General features: G+C 45.4%; 2 protein-coding genes across 2 annotated transcripts in view; both read right to left on the reverse strand.

Moving 5' to 3' along the window:
• LOC310793421 (girdin-like) overlaps window positions 1–1,175 on the reverse strand; it is a gene marked incomplete at both ends in the record, with an annotated part of 45,727 nt that extends 44,552 nt beyond the window's left edge. The window contains 2 exons of the mRNA XM_083655241.1: window positions 932–1,023; window positions 1,113–1,175. Coding sequence (XP_083511367.1) covers window positions 932–1,023; window positions 1,113–1,175 — 155 coding nt within the window. The remainder of the gene's footprint in view (window positions 1–931; window positions 1,024–1,112) is intronic.
• A 10,917-nt stretch (window positions 1,176–12,092) lies between these two features.
• Window positions 12,093–24,038, reverse strand: part of pld5 (phospholipase D family member 5) — a gene marked incomplete at both ends in the record, with an annotated part of 32,016 nt that continues 20,070 nt past the window's right edge. Inside the window, 8 exons of the mRNA XM_083655242.1 lie at window positions 12,093–12,355; window positions 13,108–13,198; window positions 13,322–13,487; window positions 14,517–14,668; window positions 16,036–16,233; window positions 18,329–18,456; window positions 19,014–19,122; window positions 20,832–21,015. Coding sequence (XP_083511368.1) covers window positions 12,093–12,355; window positions 13,108–13,198; window positions 13,322–13,487; window positions 14,517–14,668; window positions 16,036–16,233; window positions 18,329–18,456; window positions 19,014–19,122; window positions 20,832–21,015 — 1,291 coding nt within the window. The remainder of the gene's footprint in view (window positions 12,356–13,107; window positions 13,199–13,321; window positions 13,488–14,516; window positions 14,669–16,035; window positions 16,234–18,328; window positions 18,457–19,013; window positions 19,123–20,831; window positions 21,016–24,038) is intronic.

Consider the following 24,038-nt stretch of genomic DNA (forward strand, 5'->3'; position numbering starts at 1 on the left):
GGATCATCATTTATCTCAGAACAACTCAGATAATGTCAACACAGTTATGACGATATCTTTAACCAGGTAACTACATTTTAAAATCAGTAGCCTCCTCCTGGATCTCAGCCTTTAGTCAGTGTCCTGCCCGCTAACAGCTCCCAGCAGCCTTTGTCATGTTGCAAAGTAGCAGAAGACCATGGGTTAGTTTGTTAGGGGTGATGATAATTCCCTTGGGACATAAGGCAGCCAAATCATAATCTCTTAAGTAGTGTCTTGAAGACTTTGATGTATGTCATGACTTGGCAGCTCCAGACAGGACAATGACTACACCCTGGTCCAGTTCTCCTCTCTTTATCTTCTAACCTAAATTGATGTCCCCCAAAGTAGGCTGTCTAGCTGAACCAGGTCTGCACTCATGCTAACTCCAACCTTTTAGGGAAACACAAAAACCTGGAGCTCATGGGGAAGTTGCATTTAAGGACTCCAGACTACAAAGATCCCCTTTATAAGTGCAGAGTGACAAAGCCTGCACTGTTGTTAGACTGCTACTGTCGGATAAGAATCTCAGTGAAGGCTTGATACTGTATCAGTATCAGCTAAACACTGTAAAAGAATACTTCACTCGAAAAACCACTGAAGATTATTTTGAAGATGACTCCTCCAGGCTTTGATAATAGTGGATTGCATTGCAAACAAAGACTATTTAATGGATTATTTTATGGATGGAGTTACACAGTAGGCCTACCTCAGTGACCTCTCTGCTCTGACAGATCCTAATATAGTAGGTAGCCTATATGGTGGCCTGCAGTCAGTAGTCACAAAAAACAAAGGTGGGCAGGATATAGGCTAGTGTGCTTGTTTGACCATCCCTCTGGACACTGCTAACATAATGACACGATATGAAATGTGCTTGCACCAGAAATGGCTCATAAAAAAAGATATAACTTACAGTTGGGTCATAATCTCATTCAAAAAGACTCCATCCAGTAATTCCGAAAACTCCAATTGCATGCCTCCATCATTTGGCACAAATGTCTTCACCTAAAAATAGAGATGAACACGATGAGTGGTGAGATTGAGAGGCTATATACCGCCACAACGCAATCAGTCCCACTGCATTCCTTCCTTACCCAAGTGACGAGCGGGCTCTGCATAAATTGATCCAGATCGGGCAGAAAAACTCCACTCTCCATCGTTATCGGTGTTGCGATCGATTATCCTCAGCGAAACATCCCAGCTCGTTCAATCAGAGGAGAGAGTGATGACGATCGAACACAGGCAGCTATATTCCCCGAATCCCCCCTAGTGAATCTCGCAGAAGATATGTGCAGCATTTAGGTCGAGCCATCCATCCATCCCGTTGGAAACTAGTTGGGGATTTGCGCTTGCAACTGCAGCGGCATTGCGTTAACGCCAGGCTGTCTGTCGGAGGCGTCTTCAGCACAAACTTCCCTCGCCGCTGCATGTGATTGGAAATGGGGCAGTTTAAGTGGCGCTAAAGCGACGTGCGAAAATAATTCCATCCGCATTTTCCTCCCCGCAACACCACGCACGCACACATCCTTGGTCCTCTGCTGCAAAGGCATCTGTCTCTCTCTCTCCAACTCCGCTCCTCCTCCGCCCCCACCCAGAGAGAGAGAGAGAGAGAGAGAGAGAGAGAAAGAGGGAGAGAGAGAGAGAGAGAGAGAGAGCGACGCACTCAGCCCTACGTTACAAAAAGTCATAAAGCGACAATATCGAAATAGGCTATAACGTTACTTTCAAAAGTGTCAGTTTCATGACATCATTCTCTATAGCTGCGTTGATCCAGACTGGTAAGTTCAGATCCACTGCAGCAACGGCAGCAGTTAAAAAAAGTGCTAATGGAGAGCGGTCTGAAATATCTTTGCCTTTAATCTGTTACCATGACAACGGCACCCCCACCCCTCCCCTCTTTCACGCCACACAAAAGCAACACTGGTGATGACACACACACACACACGCACCCACTTCAATATTAGTGAAGATGACATTTTGTCAGTCAAAACTCTAAACCATGACGAAAATAGAAAATCATTCGATTGATAAACTTGCGTAGCCTACAAAGAGTAACTTTTAACCCTTATCTCCTCTCCAAGAAAAAAAGCTATGTATTTTTTTGTATTTTTGTGTTATTGGGACACTATATAACAGGAATAATAATGAGAAAATACAGACCCCAGTTTTTTTTATATAGGCCTCTTCTCTTCCAAATGGTTGAGATGCATAATCTTGGCTAAGTGGGTGCCTGGGTGCTGTCTGTGGTGGCTGGCGGCGGTGTCTGTCACCATTGTGATGTAATCAGTGATGATGTCATCAGTAATGTGGCTTGTGATGTCACTTGAGTAATTGTGATGTTATCAGTGATGTCACTTGAATTGTGAGTCACTTGAGCAATTGTGATGTCTTATCAGTGATCCTTCCTGGCTGAGGCTAAGTGGTGGGATTATAAGTAGGGGGAAGATGACAAGAGTCCCCACCCTGGCAAGAGTCAATGATAGAAATGTAGTTCTCAATGTAAATTCAAGCCAGGAAGACTATAATATCTTTTACACTTCCTTAATTCACTTTATATCTCCACTCTTCAATCTACTCACAAGATCATAATAAGCTGTCAATTTCCGGGTTTCAATGAACAATCAGCTGGTTGCCGCCCAGTCTCTGTTAACCAATAGCATAGTGTTACATCACTGCTCTCATCACCTCTCACCCCACACACCTCCAGTGTGAGCCTATCACGTTGCTCCACAACCCAGTCGTAAGCCAATTGCTTGGAGACGGGTTCCTTAAATATGCTTGTTTCTGTCTCATTCAGTCTCTCAATCACCGCTGCTGTCAGGCTCGCACCCTCCTCCTCCCCTTCTCCTCCCGGTCATCGCAGACATATCCCATTCTTCAGTCGGAAGAGTCTCATCATGAGTCTCAGAAGGAAGATCACCAGCACCACCAGTATCTAGACACTGCAGGGGGATATATCTGGATGCTGATCTGGGCTGATGCAGCTCTCTCAAGATCTCCCTGCGGTGTCTAACCGCCAAAGACTAATAACAATACTTTATTCTCATCATTCTTTCTGTAAAGCATCATTCACTTTATTGTAATAAATATCACTTTATTCATTCTTCGGTCTCTAGTCTCTCCTGATTGAATTGAGGATTTCAAAATTGCATGGGACCACTTCTTTGCTCATAGCACGACTGGGACACTGTGATGTGGCTATATTATATTATATTGCTTTAATTATTTTATTTATTTTTTGTTGTGAATATATCACGGAACCAAGTATGTTCATTTATTACAGGCCTGGAAATGTATAAGTGAAAGTAAAATGTTTGTTTATGTTTATGCTGTCTATGTGTGTAAATAAATAAAAACTATTTACAAAAAGAGTCCCCACCCTAGGACTGGAGCGCCTCCTACCGCCCCGCGGTCCCCATGGCTGTAGACTCAGCTCTCAGTCTTAATCCGTTTCACTACTGTAAGACTGAGAATATTACTATTTAAATCTTTTCATAACGTTAGGTGGTGCTGTTGGAAGCCTTGCATCGGAGAGCCAATCATGAGTGTTGTGGGCGGGCCTGCTTTCTGGGAGCAGCCAGTGACGCTCAAGCAGAACCGGTGCTGTCGCGTTTGCGGAGAAACATATTAATCACTTAGAAACAAACATAACCTGTTAATAGGACGTGTTTCATCCGGCCCCGGCGGCTAGAGGTCTTTCCCCCAGCGATATGCCCAACTCCCGAGGCTACGTTACAGAGCCTGCTGTCTGATCACGACTTCACAGCACTTCACAGTAGCAAGCGGGCCACTTGGCACTTGCTGCTTGCGGGTAGGAAACATTATTGTAAAATAAACAACAGGTATAAACTCTCTTTGCAGCACATCAGTGTCTTGCTCTATATTGGAACTATGAAACATTGCATTGCCGCTACCAAATAAAATTCTAATAATAAATGTAGGCGTGTCTGCTGCCGGCCGTTCTCGCCGGGCTCAATGAACCAGATTTGGAACAGTAAATTCCCAGACGTTTGGTGGTTAGGTGGTGCTGTTGGCGCCGCTCACCAAACGTCTGGAACGTCTCTCATATATTTTGAGAGACAAGCCGAGGGCCACTTAAAATCTGTCCGCGGACCGCAATTGGCCCCAGGGCCGGACTTTGGACATGCCTGGCATAGATCGTGGTCGGGGTACATTTCGAAATCCCTCCAGGCCTGAAATTTGTTCTAGGGGAAACACTGTGAGTGCTTCTCAAAGTGGAGCACGGGATCCCCCAGGGTCCATGAGGGGGTCCCCAGCAAAAAGGGGAATAATTAGTTTTCATTAGAATTCCATAAGTAACACAATGACAGAATTTATGACTATTTTGGTTATGGGTTTCATACACCTTCTGCAATAAAACATCTAAAAGCAAAAATCTTATCAAACGGGGGTCCGTGGTCTAATTCATCTCAGTTTAGGGGTCCTTGAGAACCACTGCTGTAATTAACCGAAACCACAACACTTCCACGATCCCTGGATGTGTGGGTGCTTCAAAATGATGCGTGAGGTCTAAAGTGGATGAAGTCCACTCCCTCACCAGACTGGTCCTCGGTGGTGTCAGTCCACTCCCTCACCAGACTGGTCCTCGGTGGTGTCAGTCCACTCCCTCACCAGACTGGTCCTCGGTGGTGTCAGTCCACTCCCTCACCAGACTGGTCCTCGGTGGTGTCAGTCCACTCCCTCACCAGACTGGTCCTCGGTGGTGTCAGTCCACTCCCTCACCAGACTGGTCCTCGGTGATGTCAGTCCACTCCCTCACCAGACTGCTCCTCGGTGGTGTCGGCCTCGTGGATCTGGTTGTCAAACCACATGTGGGTCATGCTCTTCTGAGAGAAGCTGTGTGTTTGAGAGCAGATTGGACTAGTTTGACCTGCTCACTAGGTTCAAAGGTCGTGCGAGGGTTTCTTCCAGAAACTGTCCTCGTGTAAAGGGCCCCTAAAAAGAATTAACCAAGGCACTCTTGTAGGTGAAAAAAATTAAAACGCCTTTAAATTAAAAACGCACCGACGCGTTCAAGGCACACAGGCCTTCATCAGGGTGATAACAACTTTGTCAGTTGAAATATATTGTCATGTCATGGTGTCTTTGGGTCATTTATAAACAAAATTAATTCTGTTATTTTTCTATAGATTCTTTTTGTACTGTTATTTTACATTGAAGTCAACGGCTAGTGGCTTGTGTTTTCCCCCTAAAAGGGACACGGCCTTGACGTTTGGCAAGGTACCCAGATTTGCTGGTCTGGTTTATACAGACGCAGGTTGCACGTCTGAGTTTTCTAAATAAAACTTGGTGAAATTATTACAGTGAATGTATTTCATCATTATCATTTTATTTTGGCCACTATGATCGTGATATGAAATGTTCTTACCCTTTCATCTCTAGGGGGAAGCAAAGCAGGCTCTTGTGGAGGCAGGCCAGGCTGTGGTGGAGGTTTTTGGTCCATAAAAGATGACTTCTGCACATACAACATAATACATTGCATACTGTGTTTTGCATTCTAATGATAGCCTACGTTCCACAGTGTGTTTGTGTTGAACACAGGGTTCCTTCACATTTTCAAATAAAAAAATGCCATATGTTTTCCAGACCTATATTTGTTTTAAAGATTAGGTCTGGTGTTCAATGTGAGGGAGATAGACATCTTGCCCCTGCTAACTAGGTTATATCACAGTATAGATGAAGATTGTTCTTCACAGGGAGAAATATCAGAATGTGAGATGATTGGCAGGGTTCCTACCGGTTCCTACACACTTTCCATTTTAAAACTCCATACTTTTCCAGGCAAACCTAGGCTATATGTTCTTGACTGGAGGTGACGCTGGTGGTATTTCATATAATACATATACTGGCAGCAGCTGGGTCATAAGAGCATCCCTCTAGTAGTGGTTCTCAACCTTTTTGAGCCGTGACCCCCAAAAAACTTTAGGCTGGGGTTTCGCAACCCCCTCCTCCCGCCACTACCCAACCCAACAACAGTGCGCACACATTCACACAATGATTTCACTAACTCACTGAAATCCTTTTGATAGTTTATATAGGCTAGCTTTATAATACATTAAACCATTGGTATGGGAGATTTAATCATCATGGGAGAAAAATCATTTCTTATTTTTTCTCTTTTGACAATCATCCCCCCAAAATAATCTTGCGACCCCCAGCACTATACATTATTCTGATCATCAACAAAAACTGTGGACTCAAGGTGGCTCCACTCCACAACAACCTAAAAGCTATAATTGTGTGTGTCCAACCACAAGCGATTGAGAAACAAACACCTCAAGACTGCCCCCATTAGCTAACATGATCCAGCTGCTACCTACATACATGCCAACAATATCGTTATGATGACACGCGGATCCAGGCGATCTGAAAGCATTAACGTTATCTAGCTAGCTACCCTTAATAGCACTAATGTAAACACCACTCACGTGTTAGGCTACAGTACGAGTATAGAGAAAGTGATTTCAGATTAATAGCACCCGCAAGCTAAATGCCATCCTAGTTATACCAGCTAACATTATACATACACAGCGTTACCTCTACACATGAATCAGTGAAAACAGACGCCGACCAGGCACCCCTAACCACTATCATATCCTAACGTTAATAAATCAATATATTTCTGCCCCCCCCCCCCCCCCCCCCCCCCCCCCCCACACACACACACACACAAAGCTACGTTAACTAATGCTAATGCACAGCAGCAACACACGTCTGTAAAGCGATGCTGTCCTAACGCTACGTCTAAACAACATGAGTCTAATCATTAGAATGTCATATTATTCCAAATTGAATGATAAATTACTTACTTGGCCTTAATTGTAATTCCTAAATGGAGTCCTCCGCCATCTTGGCCACAGCAAAGCGCGAAACTACGGGAGACGATAGTGGTCATGGCAAACGGACTGTTCCGCCCCATACAAATTAATGTAAAAATTGATTATGCCGGTCTAGCTACACAATTCTTGGCTGCCGCAAAAAAAAAACTTTTTAAAAAGATTCGGTGACCCTGAGTCTGCTGCGCACTCATCCTATATATTTAGCTATGGCTGTATCTTAACAGCGATCTCTTAGCCATAGCTGTGCACAGACCATTATGACTACCAAAGCGTCACACAACTAACGAATGAAAATCCCGCATATATATAGGGTCGAGATTTGAACACAGTTTCACTCATGGTGACCAACTGGAAGGCAGTGAAGGATTGTGGAAAAGTACACAGAAGGTACACACAGAAGGCGTATGAAGGTTGGCTGATGAAGAGGACTGAAATTGGGTCTGATCCAGGTCAAGTTCTGTGTGCTTCGGTACCCACGGTACCACGGTCCCACGTTTATGCAAAGCAGGCGTGACGTCAGGCGGCGCTGATTGGACGGGTGCCTTATCCAGGTATCTCCCTACTTTGCGGGGAATTTAAACCCCTAGGCATCGAGCCACACATCAAATAGACTCAGCTCTCAGTCTTAATCCGTTTCACTACTGTAAGACTGAGAATATTACTATTTAAATCTTTTCATAACGTTAGGTGGCGCTGTCGGAAGCCTTGCATCGGAGAGCCAATCATGAGTGTTGTGGGCGGGCCTGCTTTCTGGGAGCAGCCAGTGACGCTCAAGCGATATGCCCGACTCCCGAGGCTATGTTATTACAGAGCCTGCTGTCTGATTATGACTTCACAGCGCTTCACAGTAGCAAGCGGGCCACTTGGCACTTGCTGCTTGGTAGGACAAATTATTGTAAAATAAACAACAGGTATAAACTCTCTTTGCAGCACATCAGTGTCTTGCTCTATATTGGAACTATGAAACATTGCATTGCTGCTACCAAATAAAATTCTAATAACAAATGTAGGCGTGTCTGCTGCCGGCCGTTCTCGCCGGGCTCAATGAACCGGATTTGGAACAGTAAATTCCCAGACGTTTGGTGGTTAGGTGGCGCTGTTGGCGCTCCAGATGGTTTTAACCAGGCTGCATTTCCTTCTCCAAAAATCAGGGTTTCACAGACAGATTGCCTCTGCAACAAATGCTTTCTCATGCGTTTTGTCAGCTTGAATGCTGAATCTTGGGAGAGTGGCAGACTTGAGCTCCAACTGGGAGCACAGGGGCCCAGTTGAAACCGTAAGCCCCGGAGAAAATGGAGACACCAGAACAGAGGGTGGTGGAGCTGTAGAGCTCCAGCTCCAGACAGAAGCTCAGCAGAAGAGGCTGTTAAGACATTGAATGAGTTCAGAGTTGCAGACCTGGGAAAGACAACTAGAAGAACAGACCCAGACGCGTGGAGCGGTGAAGCTGACGGAGACCCGGACGTATAGCTGACAAAACAGATGACTGAGAAAGTAATCTGACAATCCTGCGTGCGACACTGGTCTCGGGGAAGGAACTGGTGGCTGCTGAGGGATATTTGAGAGCTGGAAAACATGATTGAGCAGTCTGAAAGCCGAGAAGGCTAGCCTGGTATATCCAGTCCCATAGTCCAGTTGTCAGCACGCTTTTGGAGGATAGTTAGTTAGTTAGCTTTATTGACAAAATATTAAAAATATTTGGGTCCAAACATTAAAAAATACATTGGGGCTGGTTACTAGAAGGCTGCATTTTCACAGGAACTGGAAAACAAGATGGACAAGTTTTACATGTCGAGGAGGCGTGCACAACAGAACATGAGAATGACTTCTTATTTTTTTTTTTTAAGAGGACATTTCTTACCTGAAGGCCATCAAATCTGAACTCAAACCCCTATAGAGCTTGAGACCACTAGGAGCCATGTATGTCACAGGAGCTGAAGAAGACGTCTGATGGAGCATGAGCTGAGAGGACTTGGTGCAGCAAGGGACACAGCTTTGCAGCTCCCTGGAGGATGCCGAGGAAATGTATTAGGGAGTGAGGTAGTAGGGAGTGAGGTAGTAGAGAGTGAGGTAGTAGGGAGTGAGGTAGTAGGGAGTGAGGTAGTAGGGAGTGAGGTAGTAGAGAGTGAGGTAGTAGGGAGTGAGGTAGTAGGGAGTGAGGTAGTAGGGAGTGAGGTAGTAGGGAGTGAGGTAGTAGAGAGTGAGGTAGTAGGGAGTGAGGTAGTAGAGAGTGAGGTAGTAGAGAGTGAGGTAGTAGAGAGTGAGGTAGTAGTGAGTGAGGTAGTAGAGAGTGAGGTAGTAGGGAGTGAGGTAGTAGGGAGTGAGGTAGTAGGGAGTGAGGTAGTAGGGAGTGAGGTAGTAAAGAGTGAGGTAGTAGGGAGTGAGGTAGTAGGGAGTGAGGTAGTAGCAGCACAAACAACAGTTTGTTGGATAGCAGTCTCGGGGGGGGGGGGGATGGTCACACTGGTGCTGGGTAAAGTAAACGCCCGCAGCAAGTTTTTGGCTAGAAAGGCTAATCTGCTTGACAGAGAAAGTCTTAGACTACTAGCTAACAGCCTAGTGCAGTGTCATTTTGACTTGGCCCCCGGGATCACGTTGAGAGAAGCCATTTTCAGGAGCTCAACTGGCTACCAGTTGAGGCCAGAGTAGATCAGCTTAGGCTCAACATGGTGCACAAAATTGTTTAATGACAGGGCCCCCCAAGTATCTTAGTAGCTATTTTCCAAGTGTTCGAGAATCACACAGAACTAGATCTAGCTTAGCCAACCTGCATCCTCCAAGGTGTAGAACAAAGATGGGGCAATTAATTGCTCAGTTGCACACACAGGAGCTCAGGAATGGAATGAGATGCCTTTGACCATCAAACAAAGCCTGAACCCAAATAGTTTCAAGGTGAACGTTAGGAAATGGCTCCTAGAAAAGGTCCAGGTTTAAATGTAGTAGTCACTGTCAAGTAGCCTAGTATTTTGTTGTATTTTATTGACTTTGCTTTTTATGATGTAGGTAGGTAATGTTGCTTGGTAATATTGATTGTGTGATTATATGTGGTTATGTACGTATATTATGTGCCGAGACCAAGGAAAATAATTTCAACCGCCTTCAGTGTAAAGAATCCAAAATTCTAAATGTTATTATTTTCCTTTGTTATTGTCATCTATAGTGGTTATTTGCATAAAAACACACAGTTTGATTATTTGATGGTGCTTTGATAAAAAAAAAGAAAAAGTAACTCAATTTGTAACTTGAGTTACTTGACAAAGTACCTGGTATAATATTGCTGAAATCCTATAAGTAATAAGTTATATTACTGAGTTACTGCTAAAAGTAATATATTACATGTAATATGTTACTTTTGTAATGAGTTACCTCAACACTGTTCATAAGAGATCACACTCAACCCCAACACTACACTGCCAGACATATATATGCCTCCCTCATCTTGATCCAGAGATGGCTTGTCAGACAAGACTTTCAAGCTGACTGCTGACCCATAATGCTTTTTGTCCGTTTCTGTCATTTATTCCAAACACTATGGCTCTGAAGTTGCACCGTTTCCCCACTAGGTGACTCTATAACTCTACAATTACACTGCTGCACTTTTGAAGGAGTGGTGTGTTCAAGTTATACACTGCCCAAAAGAACCTAACCTAGATGTGTCTCTCTGGCTCTGCCTACACTGCCCAAAAGAACCTAACCTAGATGTGTCTCTCTGGCTCTGCCTACACTGCCCAAAAGAACCTAACCTAGATGTGTCTCTCTGGCTCTGCCTACACTGCCCAAAAGAACCTAGATGTGTCTCTCTGGCTCTGCCTACATATGCTTTTTTCTTCTGACAAATCAAAAGCCCTAAGCTGTCAATCTTAGAATATTCACTGATTCAATTCTCCTGTTTTGACATCAAGTGCTGACAGTTACACTTTGCATCTGCACAGCTCTTCCTGTGTTTCCTAAGACTAAACATAACATCTTTTAAATTATCATCTGTTTCACCTCACACCGATGCGTTGCATTGGGCAAGTTGTTTTTTTCTTTACCTTGTTAGTGGCTGTGAATGTGGTGATTGAGTAGCAGGAAAAACAGCAATGAACTATTATTATAATAGAGGCATCATAACATGATGTATGTGGTGGTGCTGGCAGCTCTGTGCTGTCCAGCATAGTGTCGCTGAAATAAACACAACAGAAAATAATAAACCAGGTAGACTTTAATAAAGTATATTAGGCTATATAGTATATTATATGAAACTCTTCTCAATCAAATAAATAGTTGTGGCACTACAGATGTGTAAACTCAGGTGTATCACTTATACATTCTAGATTATATTGTATTTATTGAGACAAGTGACGCACATAATCTCAAATCTCAATCACAGACTAAATGGTTGACACCACCTTTGCTGTGATGGGTTGTGATAGGGGGGGGACAGTGTGACACTAGCAGAATGTGTGTGTGTGTGTGTGTGTGTGTCTGTGAGAGAGAGAGAGAGACACACACACACACACACACACACACAAACACAAACACACACACACGCACATATACACTCACACACACGCACACACACACACGCACACGCACGCACACAAACACACACACACACACACACACACACACACACACACACACACACACACACACACACACACACACACACACACACACACACACACACACCTTGTTTGTGTGTTAATGACAGTAAACATTTAAGAAAAGCACTTGAAATTCATTTTACAATTGCAGGCAATATATAAAATAGAGTCCTATACTGTGCAAATTCAGGTGCGACTGTAAAAATGTTAGTTTGCAAACAAAAATATCAGTGCAATAAAGCTGCAACATCATCGAATACTAGATGCCATTTTCTAGGTAGGTAAGATTTCTATAATTAGAGCATATTGACCATATTAAATGTGTCTATATTCAGCACATTGTTTGACCTAACATCTAGTTTAAAATGGTATATTGCTTTCATGCAGCACATGCTCATATAACAATCAACAATTGATTAAACAGTTATGAACTGTTACTAATCAAATTATGAGTTCACCATTATGTTGTCTGCAATTTGAACTATCACAAAATCAAAGTCATACGTCTAATAAAAGGGGGGGATCATAGGTATACATTCCTATTTTGTGTACCAGTTTTGTGTAAAATCCAGACAGGCTTATGAGGTTGCATGATACTGTATATATAGAAAGACATTCTCTGTGCTTATAAAGGGATGCTCCACTCTTTTTCCTCCTTGGTATCTGTGTGACCTTTCACCTCTACTCGTTGCAGGTGTCTGTATTTGGGCTCTTGGTCCTTACTTCCTAGCAGACTCTTAGCGTAATGTGATCTCCAGTCTCTCTCGAACGCAGCCTTGACCTGCTCCAATATGGTGACTCCCCTGTCTTTCAGAGTGTGCTTCATCTGGACCACCAGCCCAACTCCCGCGTTCAAGGCAAACACACTGCCCACCCACTCATGGTTCCCTGTGGACAACAAGGAAGCACAGAAACAACAACCAGCATGATCTTCACAACAACTGTGGTCCGTAAGACTGTGCTGTCTATGCCTGTGTGTGTTAATGAGAATGACCATTGTTCAAGAAAAGCACTTTGTATGCTTTTTATAATTAAAGTCAATATTTAAAATACAGATGTAAATACGGTGAAAACTTGGCTCTCAAATGCAACAGATCATAATTCACAAACAAGAAGTTTAAAGTCTGTGTAAAGCGAATTCAGAGATTTGTTTAAACACATGATACACCTTAGAAAGTAATTGCTGAAAACATTGTGAAAAGACTGTGAACTCTACTGAATCGTTCAACTGTTTTTCACCATTTTTGTGTTCAGGATTTTTAATGGTGGCTCAATTCATGACCCGTCCACTATCACTATATAAACACTAACCCCCCAGAGTTTTGGCTGAAGTGCTTCTGGGGGGGGGGGGGGGGGGGGGGGGGGGGGAAGCCTCTAATTTATAGCCTATGAAAAAAGTATCAACTTGGGCAGCAATGGGGGAAGTGGGGGTTTGGGAGTGCTGGGGACACTTCAGCGCACATGCCCCCCAGAGTTTGAAAGCAGAGGTTACTGCTAATTGTTTTCACAATTTTGAAACCTTATATACTTGGCAACATTTTTAATCATTCAAATCGACTGGGTGGTTAATAACACATTTTCTGTGGTGTGACAAACTTGAACTGTAAATTGATTGGAAACACAAAATACACATTGCCTACCAATGTAGACAGCATTGTCGGTCACCATGTATTTGTTGTGGTTGAGTCCGTGTTGGATGTCATCCGTCTGCTGCTTGTGACTAAAAAACTTCTGCAAAGATAAAACTGCACTGAATCAATATGCAAATAAACCGAAATACAGATTCTGGATGTAATATTTGCAATATGACTATAGGGGAAAGACAGAGGCAGAGAAGCGTGTTCCTTCACTCACCACCTCCAGGGAGCAGTTGTGCAGCTGCATGCACAGTGATTTGAGGGAGGTCACAAAGTTGAAGGTGAGGGGGTGAGTCTGCTTCCAAAAGCTTATCAGCAGGCGCACTCGGACTCCTCTCAGCACCACAGCTTCTCTGATCACCTCATCAATCAGGGACCAGTATCTGTTGATGGAGCTATCATTACTAGTCACATGCATTATTACAGTCTGAAGGCACCAATAGAGAGCCAAAGTGGAACGTCACTTCCTGCTTCAGCACTGTACCAGAGATTTTCATCCACCATTTATTTGCCCATAGACATTTCGTAAAATGCTTATAAAAAAAATAGTTTTACTTGTTCAAACCAAACGGTACAGATATATTTCGAAACAGGAGAGATCGCATAACATTTCACTCGGACCAAAACGTGAAAAAAATGCGGGTTTAAAGAAAATATTTTTTCAATGTCTTTTTCTTTTTTAAGTTTTGGTCCAAGTGAAATGTTCTATGGTCTCTCCCAATTCTAAATATAGCTGGACCGTTTGGTTTGACCAAGTAAAACTATTTTTATAAGCAGTTTATGAAATGTCTCTGGGAAAATAAATTGCGGAAGAAAATCTCTGGTACAGTGCTGAAGCAGGAGGTGACGTTCACTTTGCCTCTCTATAACACATCAATCTCAAATGAAAGTTAAGTGGATAAGAATATTGCTGGCTGTTCACTCAAGCAGAGGTGGAGATAGCTGCACTTCCCTCTGGACTAGATATTAACTAGATATTAAAATGTGAAGGAGAGACAACTGATCTAACTAAAATATTATATCTTGCTTTGTGTGTGATTGAATAATTGCAATGATTTTTTTTAATTATTGATACTTTTATTGTTTGTCACTCTTTTGCTTTGGCAACAGAAACTGATGTAGTTAATGCCAATAAAGCTCATTCAAATTGTTTTGTTCTTACTGTTGCAACAAACATCTCAGAATGTGCATCAGTTTTTTCCAGTTTATAATAGATTTGGTTGTCTTGTGTTTTTGGTTTTTGAAAGAAAAGAAAAGGCAAAACATGATAGATAGAAAACATGATGGCAGACATTTAACTCAAAATGCACAGGACAGGAATTGACCTCACACATAATGTCACAGGTAACAACTACATTTGAATGTCAAAAGCGATTATGGATACAATGGCTTTGATGCCAAATACACTTTACCTTGTGACTGGGGTCCCTCTGAAGCTCCTGTTTACCAGAGGGAGGTAGTCTGTCACGGATATGAAGATAAATGTCTTTGCGCTCTGGATGACATGATGGATGGCATCAACATCTTTGGTTCGATCTTTAGGGCAGAACAGCTCAGGAGAGGTCTGCACAAAGGATACATCACTACTAGACAAGTTTGCACCACACATGACGTATACAGAAATTGAAGTATATATGGCAACAGAGCTTTTAATATTCAGTATTTCCCCCCTCATACAACAAGCAAACAACCCACGCCAGGGCAAACACCATGGTGAAAAATGATCCACAAATAAAAACTAGAAATACACTCGGAGAGTGCCAATACTCTACCCAGGCTACCAATACTCTAGCCTGGGTGAACCCAGCGTTCAACGTGACGTCACAGACTATGCCTGTAATGTAAGTTTCTTCGTGACTGATAGTACATAGAGGTAACGTGGAGGCTGGGTTTACCCAGGCTACCAATACTCCAGTCTGCTATGATACCCACATTTTGTGAGCCCTAACCCTGACGCACCCACATGCTCCTGGGTTCCAGGCTCGTTTCGCAACAGGGCCCTCGAACCCAAACAGACAGAGTTGTTTGAGAGACACTCAGACACAGAGACCTCACCTGAGGAGCTACTCCACTTGGCTAATAGGTGAGCTAATCTCTATCTCTGATGAGAGCCTTTGCATCAAAATGTTGGTGTCACTGGTACTAGCCAGCCCCTAGACATGAGCCTTGATATTATCACTACTGATCAAACTATAGTAACCCTGCCCATGACACCATGACACATGACACCATGACACCATGACACCATGACACCAACAGTCAAACAGACTGGCACCGAAAACAGAACCTCCTTGGCGGAGGTAAGAAAGATGGTGCCGTCCAATTTTTCAAAATCTCCGTCAGCTTCAGTTTTCGATGAAGACCTTGAAGGACGAAGAGGCAAGAAAAACAACAACGAGGCACATCTCCAGATCCATGCATCATTAGCAGAACCCAGGCACAGGAGCAGGTTGGGCTTGCCAGCAGCCTATCACAGCACGGCTCCATTACTTCCTATAGGACGATGATAAATGTTCCCACTGATAAGCGGCTTGTCGCTTAGAGGGCAGCGAGATTCATTACTGTCATAATAGACTGAGGTCTTGAAATATTCAGATCCAAGACTTTCCTCAGCATGATATTACCATGATTAATCACCCCATATGGCTGTCTGTTATTGATTGATAATGCAACTTTTATGAAGACAGTCAGGAGTCAGACAATTGCTGCCTCAAGAAGAATAAAATGAGTCTAACTTTGGACTTTGGTAGTTAGACAAGTGAAAGATAAAATGAGGGGATTATGTTGAATCCTGTCTATGTAATGACGCACAGACACAGACCAGTGACAGTGATTTAATTCAGACACGTACGCTGTTGCTTCTGCATGACTTCTGACTGCATGTGGAGTGGAATGGATCAGAGAGCGTAACAGAACAAAGGCGTTCCTCACAGACACATAAGCAGTGGCCTGGGTCGCGTTGAGCTGCAGCTCCAGGCTGTGGTCCTTGCTGTAGAGGGCTGTGACTCTCTTGGACCAGATGGAGGGGATGTAGTCTCGATCCTGCAGCTGCCAGTAAAAGGAGAAGACTCGGTGGAGGTCCAGGGCCAGGCAGCTGCAGTTGAACACCATCACCCCCAGTTCTTTCCTCTGTGAGGCGGGGGCGAGAGGGGGGTTGGGCAGGGGGAGAGGTGATGCAGCAAAAACAGCTGAATGAGGGTCTATGGGCTGGATGGACAGGCTTTAGACTTGGACTTTAGACGTAGAGGTAGATAACAGGTGATTTCAGAATGAGAATAAAAACACTGTTGGAGGATAAGCTTGTTAGATGACTATTTTACAAGATCATTTGAATTCAATTTAAAAAATGATCCGGTTGTTTCGTTGACTGAGGCGAGTCAGTCAGCAAAAATTGACAGTGAATAAGATAGCATATTCTTGCTTGGTCATTGACTACACCGCAGAAATTTGTTTGGCGTTTGTGACCCAGATGGAAGCACACAAACCTTTCAATCTATTCCAAAGTATGGTTATTCATCTCTGACACGTTCTCTGCCTCCCTGTCTGTTTCTGTTCTGCTGTGTGTGTGTGTGTGTGTGTGTGTGTGTGTGTGTGTGTGTGTGTGTGTGTGTGTGTGCGCGTGTGTGCGTGCGTGCGTGTGTGTATTCCTTTCCTCCTGGCTCCTTAGTTAATTACACTCGACAGTAGCTCTACCTCCAGCCAGCTCTGAAGCATGAAAAGTGCCAGGTAATCACTTCACACTAGTATGCTAATGCTCGCCGGTACCTTGGACAGCGCTCTCCATTGTGAATTTAAACGCTAAATGCTAAATGAAATGCTACTTGTCTTTCTGTGCGGCCTCAGACAGCAGTCTTAAATCATCCCTGGTGGCTGTTTAGAACTGCTGGAATAATCGCATAAAGAGAGAGGTGTTAAGGTTACGGTGAACATTAGAGCATACTAACTTCTGCACTCAGGGCCGCTGGAAGTCATTTTAAGCAGGGGGTGCTGGGAGGAAGGGACTCTGGGTGGGGCCCGCAAGGCCCGCAAGGTGTCATGTTAACACCAGTTAACATGACACAGACTTAACATGATAGAAATATTATCAGCAAACTTAATGACTAGACTAATTATTCTGATCTGAATGGCATATATCAAGAAACATTGACTCCCCTCTTTGCTATATAGTGGGAGGTGCATTTTTGAGTAGGCTATTAAAATAGCATGTCAAGTTCACATTTCTTTATTGCCAGATTAAACAATTCGTATTGGTTGTTGGTTGGTTCAACACAACATGTGCGTGCATGCGCGCTTCTTCTTCTTCTCTAGCCTACAAGCATGTAACTTCCTTGATTGTTATTGTTGATAATTCTATTTAAATAGGCTACATTTTCATTTCCCGAAACATTCTTAAACAAGAAAGGAACATAGTGCACTGCAAAATATTTTTAATTACATTTGTAAAAAAAAAAAAAAAATGGGAAAAAATTGGAAAAAATTGGAAAAAAATCTAGGGGGTGCTGCAGCACCTGCAGCACCCCTACTTCCCGCGGCCCTGTCTGCACTGTGATTATAAAGTCCCTGTGTTGAGCAAAGGTCATCATTTCATTTACTTTCGGTATGTCCAACCTTCATTTCTGGGAGAAGGAAAGCAGCTATTTTGAGTTATACCACCAGAGAACATTTGATTGCAGTAACAGGCCAGGTCTAATGCAGAATAGATACCTGACATGTTTGATTATCCATGTTGTTGGTTTTTGTGCTTTCCGACTGGTGCTTTTTAGTATTATCGATCGTGGTCCCATTTCTCTGCCACTTCTGCCTCAATAGATGTCTGGGCATCTATTGCATGCTCAGCCGTCCCGTTGGGGGATCTCTCTTGACTTGGCCCGCCCAAGGTTTCGTCGACGTTTTTTCCTTATAGAGGGTCTAAGGCCGGTGCAGGCTGGTAGTTATAGGCTATGTTAGGCTGTTTTAGCTTGCTAAAAGCTTGTGTGTGTCTTATGTAGTATCCTGGTATTTGTCCTGTAGTACCATTCTGTTGTTCTATGGGTGGTTCTCATTTCCTTCCCTTTCATGTCTCATGTTTTAGAATGACAATAAACATCCTTGAACCTTGTTGATCAGTTAGACCTAGTCAGGCTCTTTCTCTGTAACGTCCTTTGAGGCATGCGTGTGATGAAGGGCTAAAAACATAAAGCAAACTTATTCGCATTTGCATAGTGTCTGTGTTTGCAGTTGGTACCTTGGAGAGTGACCTCCAGTCCATATCAGCACTCCCAATGTAAAGATGCTTCCGATCCACTATCCAGAATGATGAATGCAATCCCCCTCTCGTCAGAGCAGTCATGTTAACCAAATGAACCTCTGCGCCTATAGCGGGGAGAGACAGAGAGGGGAGACAGGGATTAGTGAGACAGCATGTGTGACGAGAGAGAGAGGGAGAGGGAGAGAAAGAGAGAGAGAGAGAGAGAGAGAGAGAGAGAGAGAGAGAGGGGAAAGTTTAAGAGAAAGAGGTGGGGAGATCAGGGAAGACTGCCTTGGACTGCCTGACATAGTAGATGCGGGCAGGGCAGGCAGGCAGCCTCAGAGGCAGAGGCTCTGACACAGGACTAGTCAGGTACAGGTGATGTTTGACCTTGACGGGGATGTTTGGCGCAGACGAAGGGGCTGCTGGAATGGCCTGCTGGTGTAAGTGAGCCTGCATCTGTTTGCCTTGAGAGATGCTATATGCAATACAGTATGTACAATAACGTAATATGCTGCTGGCCTACAGAAGGCTAATAACGACTTAGACTAGAGGAACCTGGTTTGTTCAGATAGCAAAAATGATGTTGATCGTAACTGAACATCTCATATAGCTCCATGGTTGGACATATAGATTTGAACTAAATTCTGCTTAATTAAAAATGTGACATTCACTCACTCACCATGGTCAGCCAAGGTCCTCAGTTCAGCAGAGTTAGTCAAGCTGCTGGCAATCTTCAGTCGAACCCCATGAGACTTCAGGCTGAGCAGCCTCTGGAACAAGAGCTGACCCTGAGGAACAGAGTGATGTAGTATTTAGCTGACCCTGAGGAACAGAGTGATGTAGTATTTAGCTGACCCTGAGGAACAGAGTGATGTAGTATTGACCCTGAGCCTGAGGAACATAGTGATGTAGTATTGACCCTGAGCCTGAGGAACATAGTGATGTAGTATTGACCCTGAGGAACAGAGTGATGCAGTATTGACCCTGAGCAACAGAGTAATGTTGTATTGACCCTGAGGAACAGAGTGATGTAGTATTGAGGAACAAAGTGATGTAGTATTGACCCTGAGGAACAGAGTGATGTAGTATTGACCCTGAGCAACAGAGTAATGTTGTATTGACCCTGAGGAACAGAGTGATGTAGTATTGACCCTGAGGAACAGAGTGATGTAGTATTGACCCTGAGGAACAGAGTGATGTAGTATTGACCCTGAGGAACAGAGTGATGTAGTATTGGCCCTGAGGAACAGAGTGATGTAGTATTGGCCCTGAGGAACATAGTGATGTAGTATTGACCCTGAGGAACAGAGTGATGTAGTATTGACCCTGAGGAACAGAGTGATGTAGTATTGACCCTGAGGAACAGAGTGATGTAGTATTGGCCCTGAGGAACAGAGTGATGTAGTATTGAGGATGTAGTATTGAATGAATGAATGAATGAAGTATTTATTTGTCCGTTAGGAAAATTGGTTTGTACATCATGGTCGTTGGCAAAAAGGACATCAAGAGCATCAGACAAGACAACAGCACAAGACAAGACAACAACAATTATTGGCAACGTCAACACATCACAAGATTGGGCTAGGGGAGGGGTTGGGTGGGTGGTGCTGGGGGGGGGGGGGTGTCAGAGTCCGTTTATTAGTCCAATGGATGTGGGGATGAATATTCTGTTTGTCCTTGTTGTTCTATGGAGTGGGGTTCTGAACCTGCGTCCTGAGGGGAGTGGTTTATATTGGCTGTTGAGTGGGTGAGTGATATCTGTTATAATCCGGTTTGCTTTCTGTATTCTATTTTTGTTATCCTGTTTTTGTTGATGAGTGTTAAGGAACTGAACCAGGCTAAAAATCCAAAGGTGAGTACAGATTCCATGAAGGTTTGATAGAAAAGGTGCAATGTGGAGCTGTTAGGGTTGTATTTCCGTAGTTTGCGTAGAAGGTGTAGTCTCTGTTGTCCTTTGCTGTATATTGCCTGTGTGTTTGATGTCCAGGTGAGTTTGGAGTCTATTATGGTGCCAAGGTAACGGTAGCTGTCTACAGTGTGGATGGCCTGAGGACCCTGAGGAAAAGAGTGATGTAGTATTGTTGTTGAACATTTGCGCAGTACTCCCCCCCTCTCAAATCGGAGAATATTTTTATGGTCAGATAGGATTTTGTCCAGAATTCCATATCTGCATTCTAGGTACATGAGATAACAGTGAAACTATGATCAAAGCAGTCATTCTGCATTCTCTAATTGTGTTAATTTATTGTAATGAAATAATGGTGAGTTTTTCCCGGGGAACCCGGGGAACCCCTGGAACTCATGGTCCCATGAGAACCGCTACTGCTCCAATGGATCCCTTTTAAATGTAGATCTCTTATATCTCAGCTGGACTAACCTCGATAAACACAAGTACAACGTCTTTACTAGAACATTAGTTAATTTCTTACTAGATCCCTCTTTACTTTAATTTATTTAAGAATGTTGCGTGTTTTGAGACTCTGCTGTGACTTTGTACCTGTTTGGCAGTGTTAGGCCATGTTTCCAGGTCCCAGGGGTTTAAATCCCAGACAGGTGACACCACCTCAACTGAGTGCTTTGCCTGGTCCAACAGGGCGTGGAAACCCACAGAGAGAGGGAGGTGGGCTCTACCATCCATGGGGAGGGGGAGGTCATCTGGAAGGTTCTCCACAAGCACAATGCTGAAAACAACACATGCTTTTGTGAGTTTCTGCAGAGATGTCTGTGGGAGAATACTGCATAGAAGTATTACACAAAACATTACTGCAAACCTTGAACGACTTAAACCTCTACTCCGGATAAGATACAGCATTTTACCTTACCTCTCTGCCCTCTGAGAGAGCCTGGTGACGTGAGGTTACCCCTTACCTCTCTCTCCCCTCTGAGAGAGCCTGGTGACGTGAGGTTACCCCTTACCTCTCTCTCCCCTCTGAGAGAGCCTGGTGACGTGAGGTTACCCCTTACCTTACCTCTCTGCCCTCTGAGAGAGCCTGGTGACGTGAGGTTACCCCTTACCTCTCTCTCCCCTCTGAGAGAGCCTGGTGACGTGAGGTTACCCCTTACCTCTCTCTCCCCTCTGAGAGAGCCTGGTGACGTGAGGTTACCCCTTACCTCTCTCCCCTCTGAGAGAGCCTGACGTGAGGTTACCCCTTACCTCTCTCTCCCCTCTGAGAGAGCCTGGTGACGTGAGGTTACCCCTTACCTCTCTCCCCTCTGAGAGAGCCTGGTGACGTGAGGTTACCCCTTACCTCTCTCCCCTCTGAGAGAGCCTGGTGACGTGAGGTTACCCCTTACCTCTCTCCCCTCTGAGAGAGCCTGACGTGAGGTTACCCCTTACCTCTCTCTCCCCTCTGAGAGAGCCTGGTGACGTGAGGTTACCCCTTACCTCTCTCCCCTCTGAGAGAGCCGCCTGGTGACGTGAGGTTACCCCTTACCTCTCTCCCCTCTGAGAGAGCCTGGTGACGTGAGGTTACCCCTTACCTCTCTCCCCTCTGAGAGAGCCTGACGTGAGGTTACCCCTTACCTCTCTCCCCTCTGAGAGAGCCGCCTGGTGACGTGAGGTTACCCCTTACCTCTCTCTCCCCTCTGAGAGAGCCTGGTGACGTGAGGTTACCCCTTACCTCTCTCCCCTCTGAGAGAGCCTGGTGACGTGAGGTTACCCCTTACCTCTCTCCCCTCTGAGAGAGCCTGGTGACGTGAGGTTACCCCTTACCTCTCTCCCCTCTGAGAGAGCCTGGTGACGTGAGGTTACCCCTTACCTCTCTCTCCCCTCTGAGAGAGCCTGGTGACGTGAGGTTACCCCTTACCTCTCTCCCCTCTGAGAGAGCCTGGTGACATGAGGTTACCCCTTACCTCTCTCCCCTCTGAGAGAGCCTGGTGACGTGAGGTTACCCCTTACCTCTCTGCCCTCTGAGAGAGCCTGGTGACGTGAGGTTACCCCTTACCTCTCTCCCCTCTGAGAGAGCCTGGTGACGTGAGGTTACCCCTTACCTCTCTCCCCTCTGAGAGAGCCTGGTGACGTGAGGTTACCCCTTACCCCTTACCCCTTACCCCTTACCCCTTACCCCTTACCCCTTACCCTTACCCCTTACCTCCCCTCTGAGAGAGCCTGGTGACGTGAGGTTACCCCTTACCTCTCTCTCCCCTCTGAGAGAGCCTGGTGACGTGAGGTTACCCCTTACCTCTCTCTCCTCTGAGAGAGCCTGGTGACGTGAGGTTACCCCTTACCTCTCTCCCCTCTGAGAGAGCCTGGTGACGTGAGGTTACCCCTTACCTCTCTCCCCTCTGAGAGAGCCTGGTGACGTGAGGTTACCCCTTACCTCTCTCTCCTATGAGAGAGCCTGGTGACGTGAGGTTACCCCTTACCTCTCTCCCCTCTGAGAGAGCCTGGTGACGCAAGGTTAACTCTTACCTCTCTCCCCTCTGAGAGAGCCTGGTGATGCGAGGTTACCCCTTACCTCTCTCCCCTCTGAGAGAGCCTGGTGACGTGAGGTTACCCCTTACCTCTCTCCCCTCTGAGAGAGCCTGGTGACGTGAGGTTACCCCTTACCTCTCTCCCCTCTGAGAGAGCCTGGTGACGTGAGGTTACCCCTTACCTCTCTCCCCTCTGAGAGAGCCTGGTGACGTGAGGTTACCCCTTACCTCTCTCCCCTCTGAGAGAGCCTGGTGACGTGAGGTTACCCCTTACCTCTCTCTCCCCTCTGAGAGAGCCTGGTGACGTGAGGTTACCCCTTACCTCTCTCCCCTCTGAGAGAGCCTGACGTGAGGTTACCCCTTACCTCTCTCCCCTCTGAGAGAGCCGCCTGGTGACGTGAGGTTACCCCTTACCTCTCTCCCCTCTGAGAGAGCCTGGTGACGTGAGGTTACCCCTTACCTCTCTCCCCTCTGAGAGAGCCTGACGTGAGGTTACCCCTTACCTCTCTCCCCTCTGAGAGAGCCGCCTGGTGACGTGAGGTTACCCCTTACCTCTCTCTCCCCTCTGAGAGAGCCTGGTGACGTGAGGTTACCCCTTACCTCTCTCCCCTCTGAGAGAGCCTGGTGACGTGAGGTTACCCCTTACCTCTCTCCCCTCTGAGAGAGCCTGGTGACGTGAGGTTACCCCTTACCTCTCTCCCCTCTGAGAGAGCCTGGTGACGTGAGGTTACCCCTTACCTCTCTCTCCCCTCTGAGAGAGCCTGGTGACGTGAGGTTACCCCTTATCTCTCTCCCCTCTGAGAGAGCCGCCTGGTGACGTGAGGTTACCCCTTACCTCTCTCTCCCCTCTGAGAGAGCCTGGTGACGTGAGGTTACCCCTTACCTCTCTCCCCTCTGAGAGAGCCTGGTGACGTGAGGTTACCCCTTACCTCTCTCCCCTCTGAGAGAGCCTGGTGACGTGAGGTTACCCCTTACCTCTCTCCCCTCTGAGAGAGCCTGGTGACGTGAGGTTACCCCTTACCTCTCTCCCCTCTGAGAGAGCCTGGTGACATGAGGTTACCCCTTACCTCTCTCCCCTCTGAGAGAGCCTGGTGACGTGAGGTTACCCCTTACCTCTCTCCCCTCTGAGAGAGCCTGGTGACGTGAGGTTACCCCTTACCTCTCTCTCCCCTCTGAGAGAGCCTGGTGACGTGAGGTTACCCCTTACCCCTTACCCCTTACCCCTTACCCCTTACCCCTTACCCCTTACCCCTTACCTCCCCTCTGAGAGAGCCTGGTGACGTGAGGTTAC

Source organism: Poromitra crassiceps, assembly GCF_964638095.1.
Source record: "Poromitra crassiceps genome assembly, chromosome: 19".
NCBI lineage: Eukaryota > Metazoa > Chordata > Actinopteri > Beryciformes > Melamphaidae > Poromitra > Poromitra crassiceps.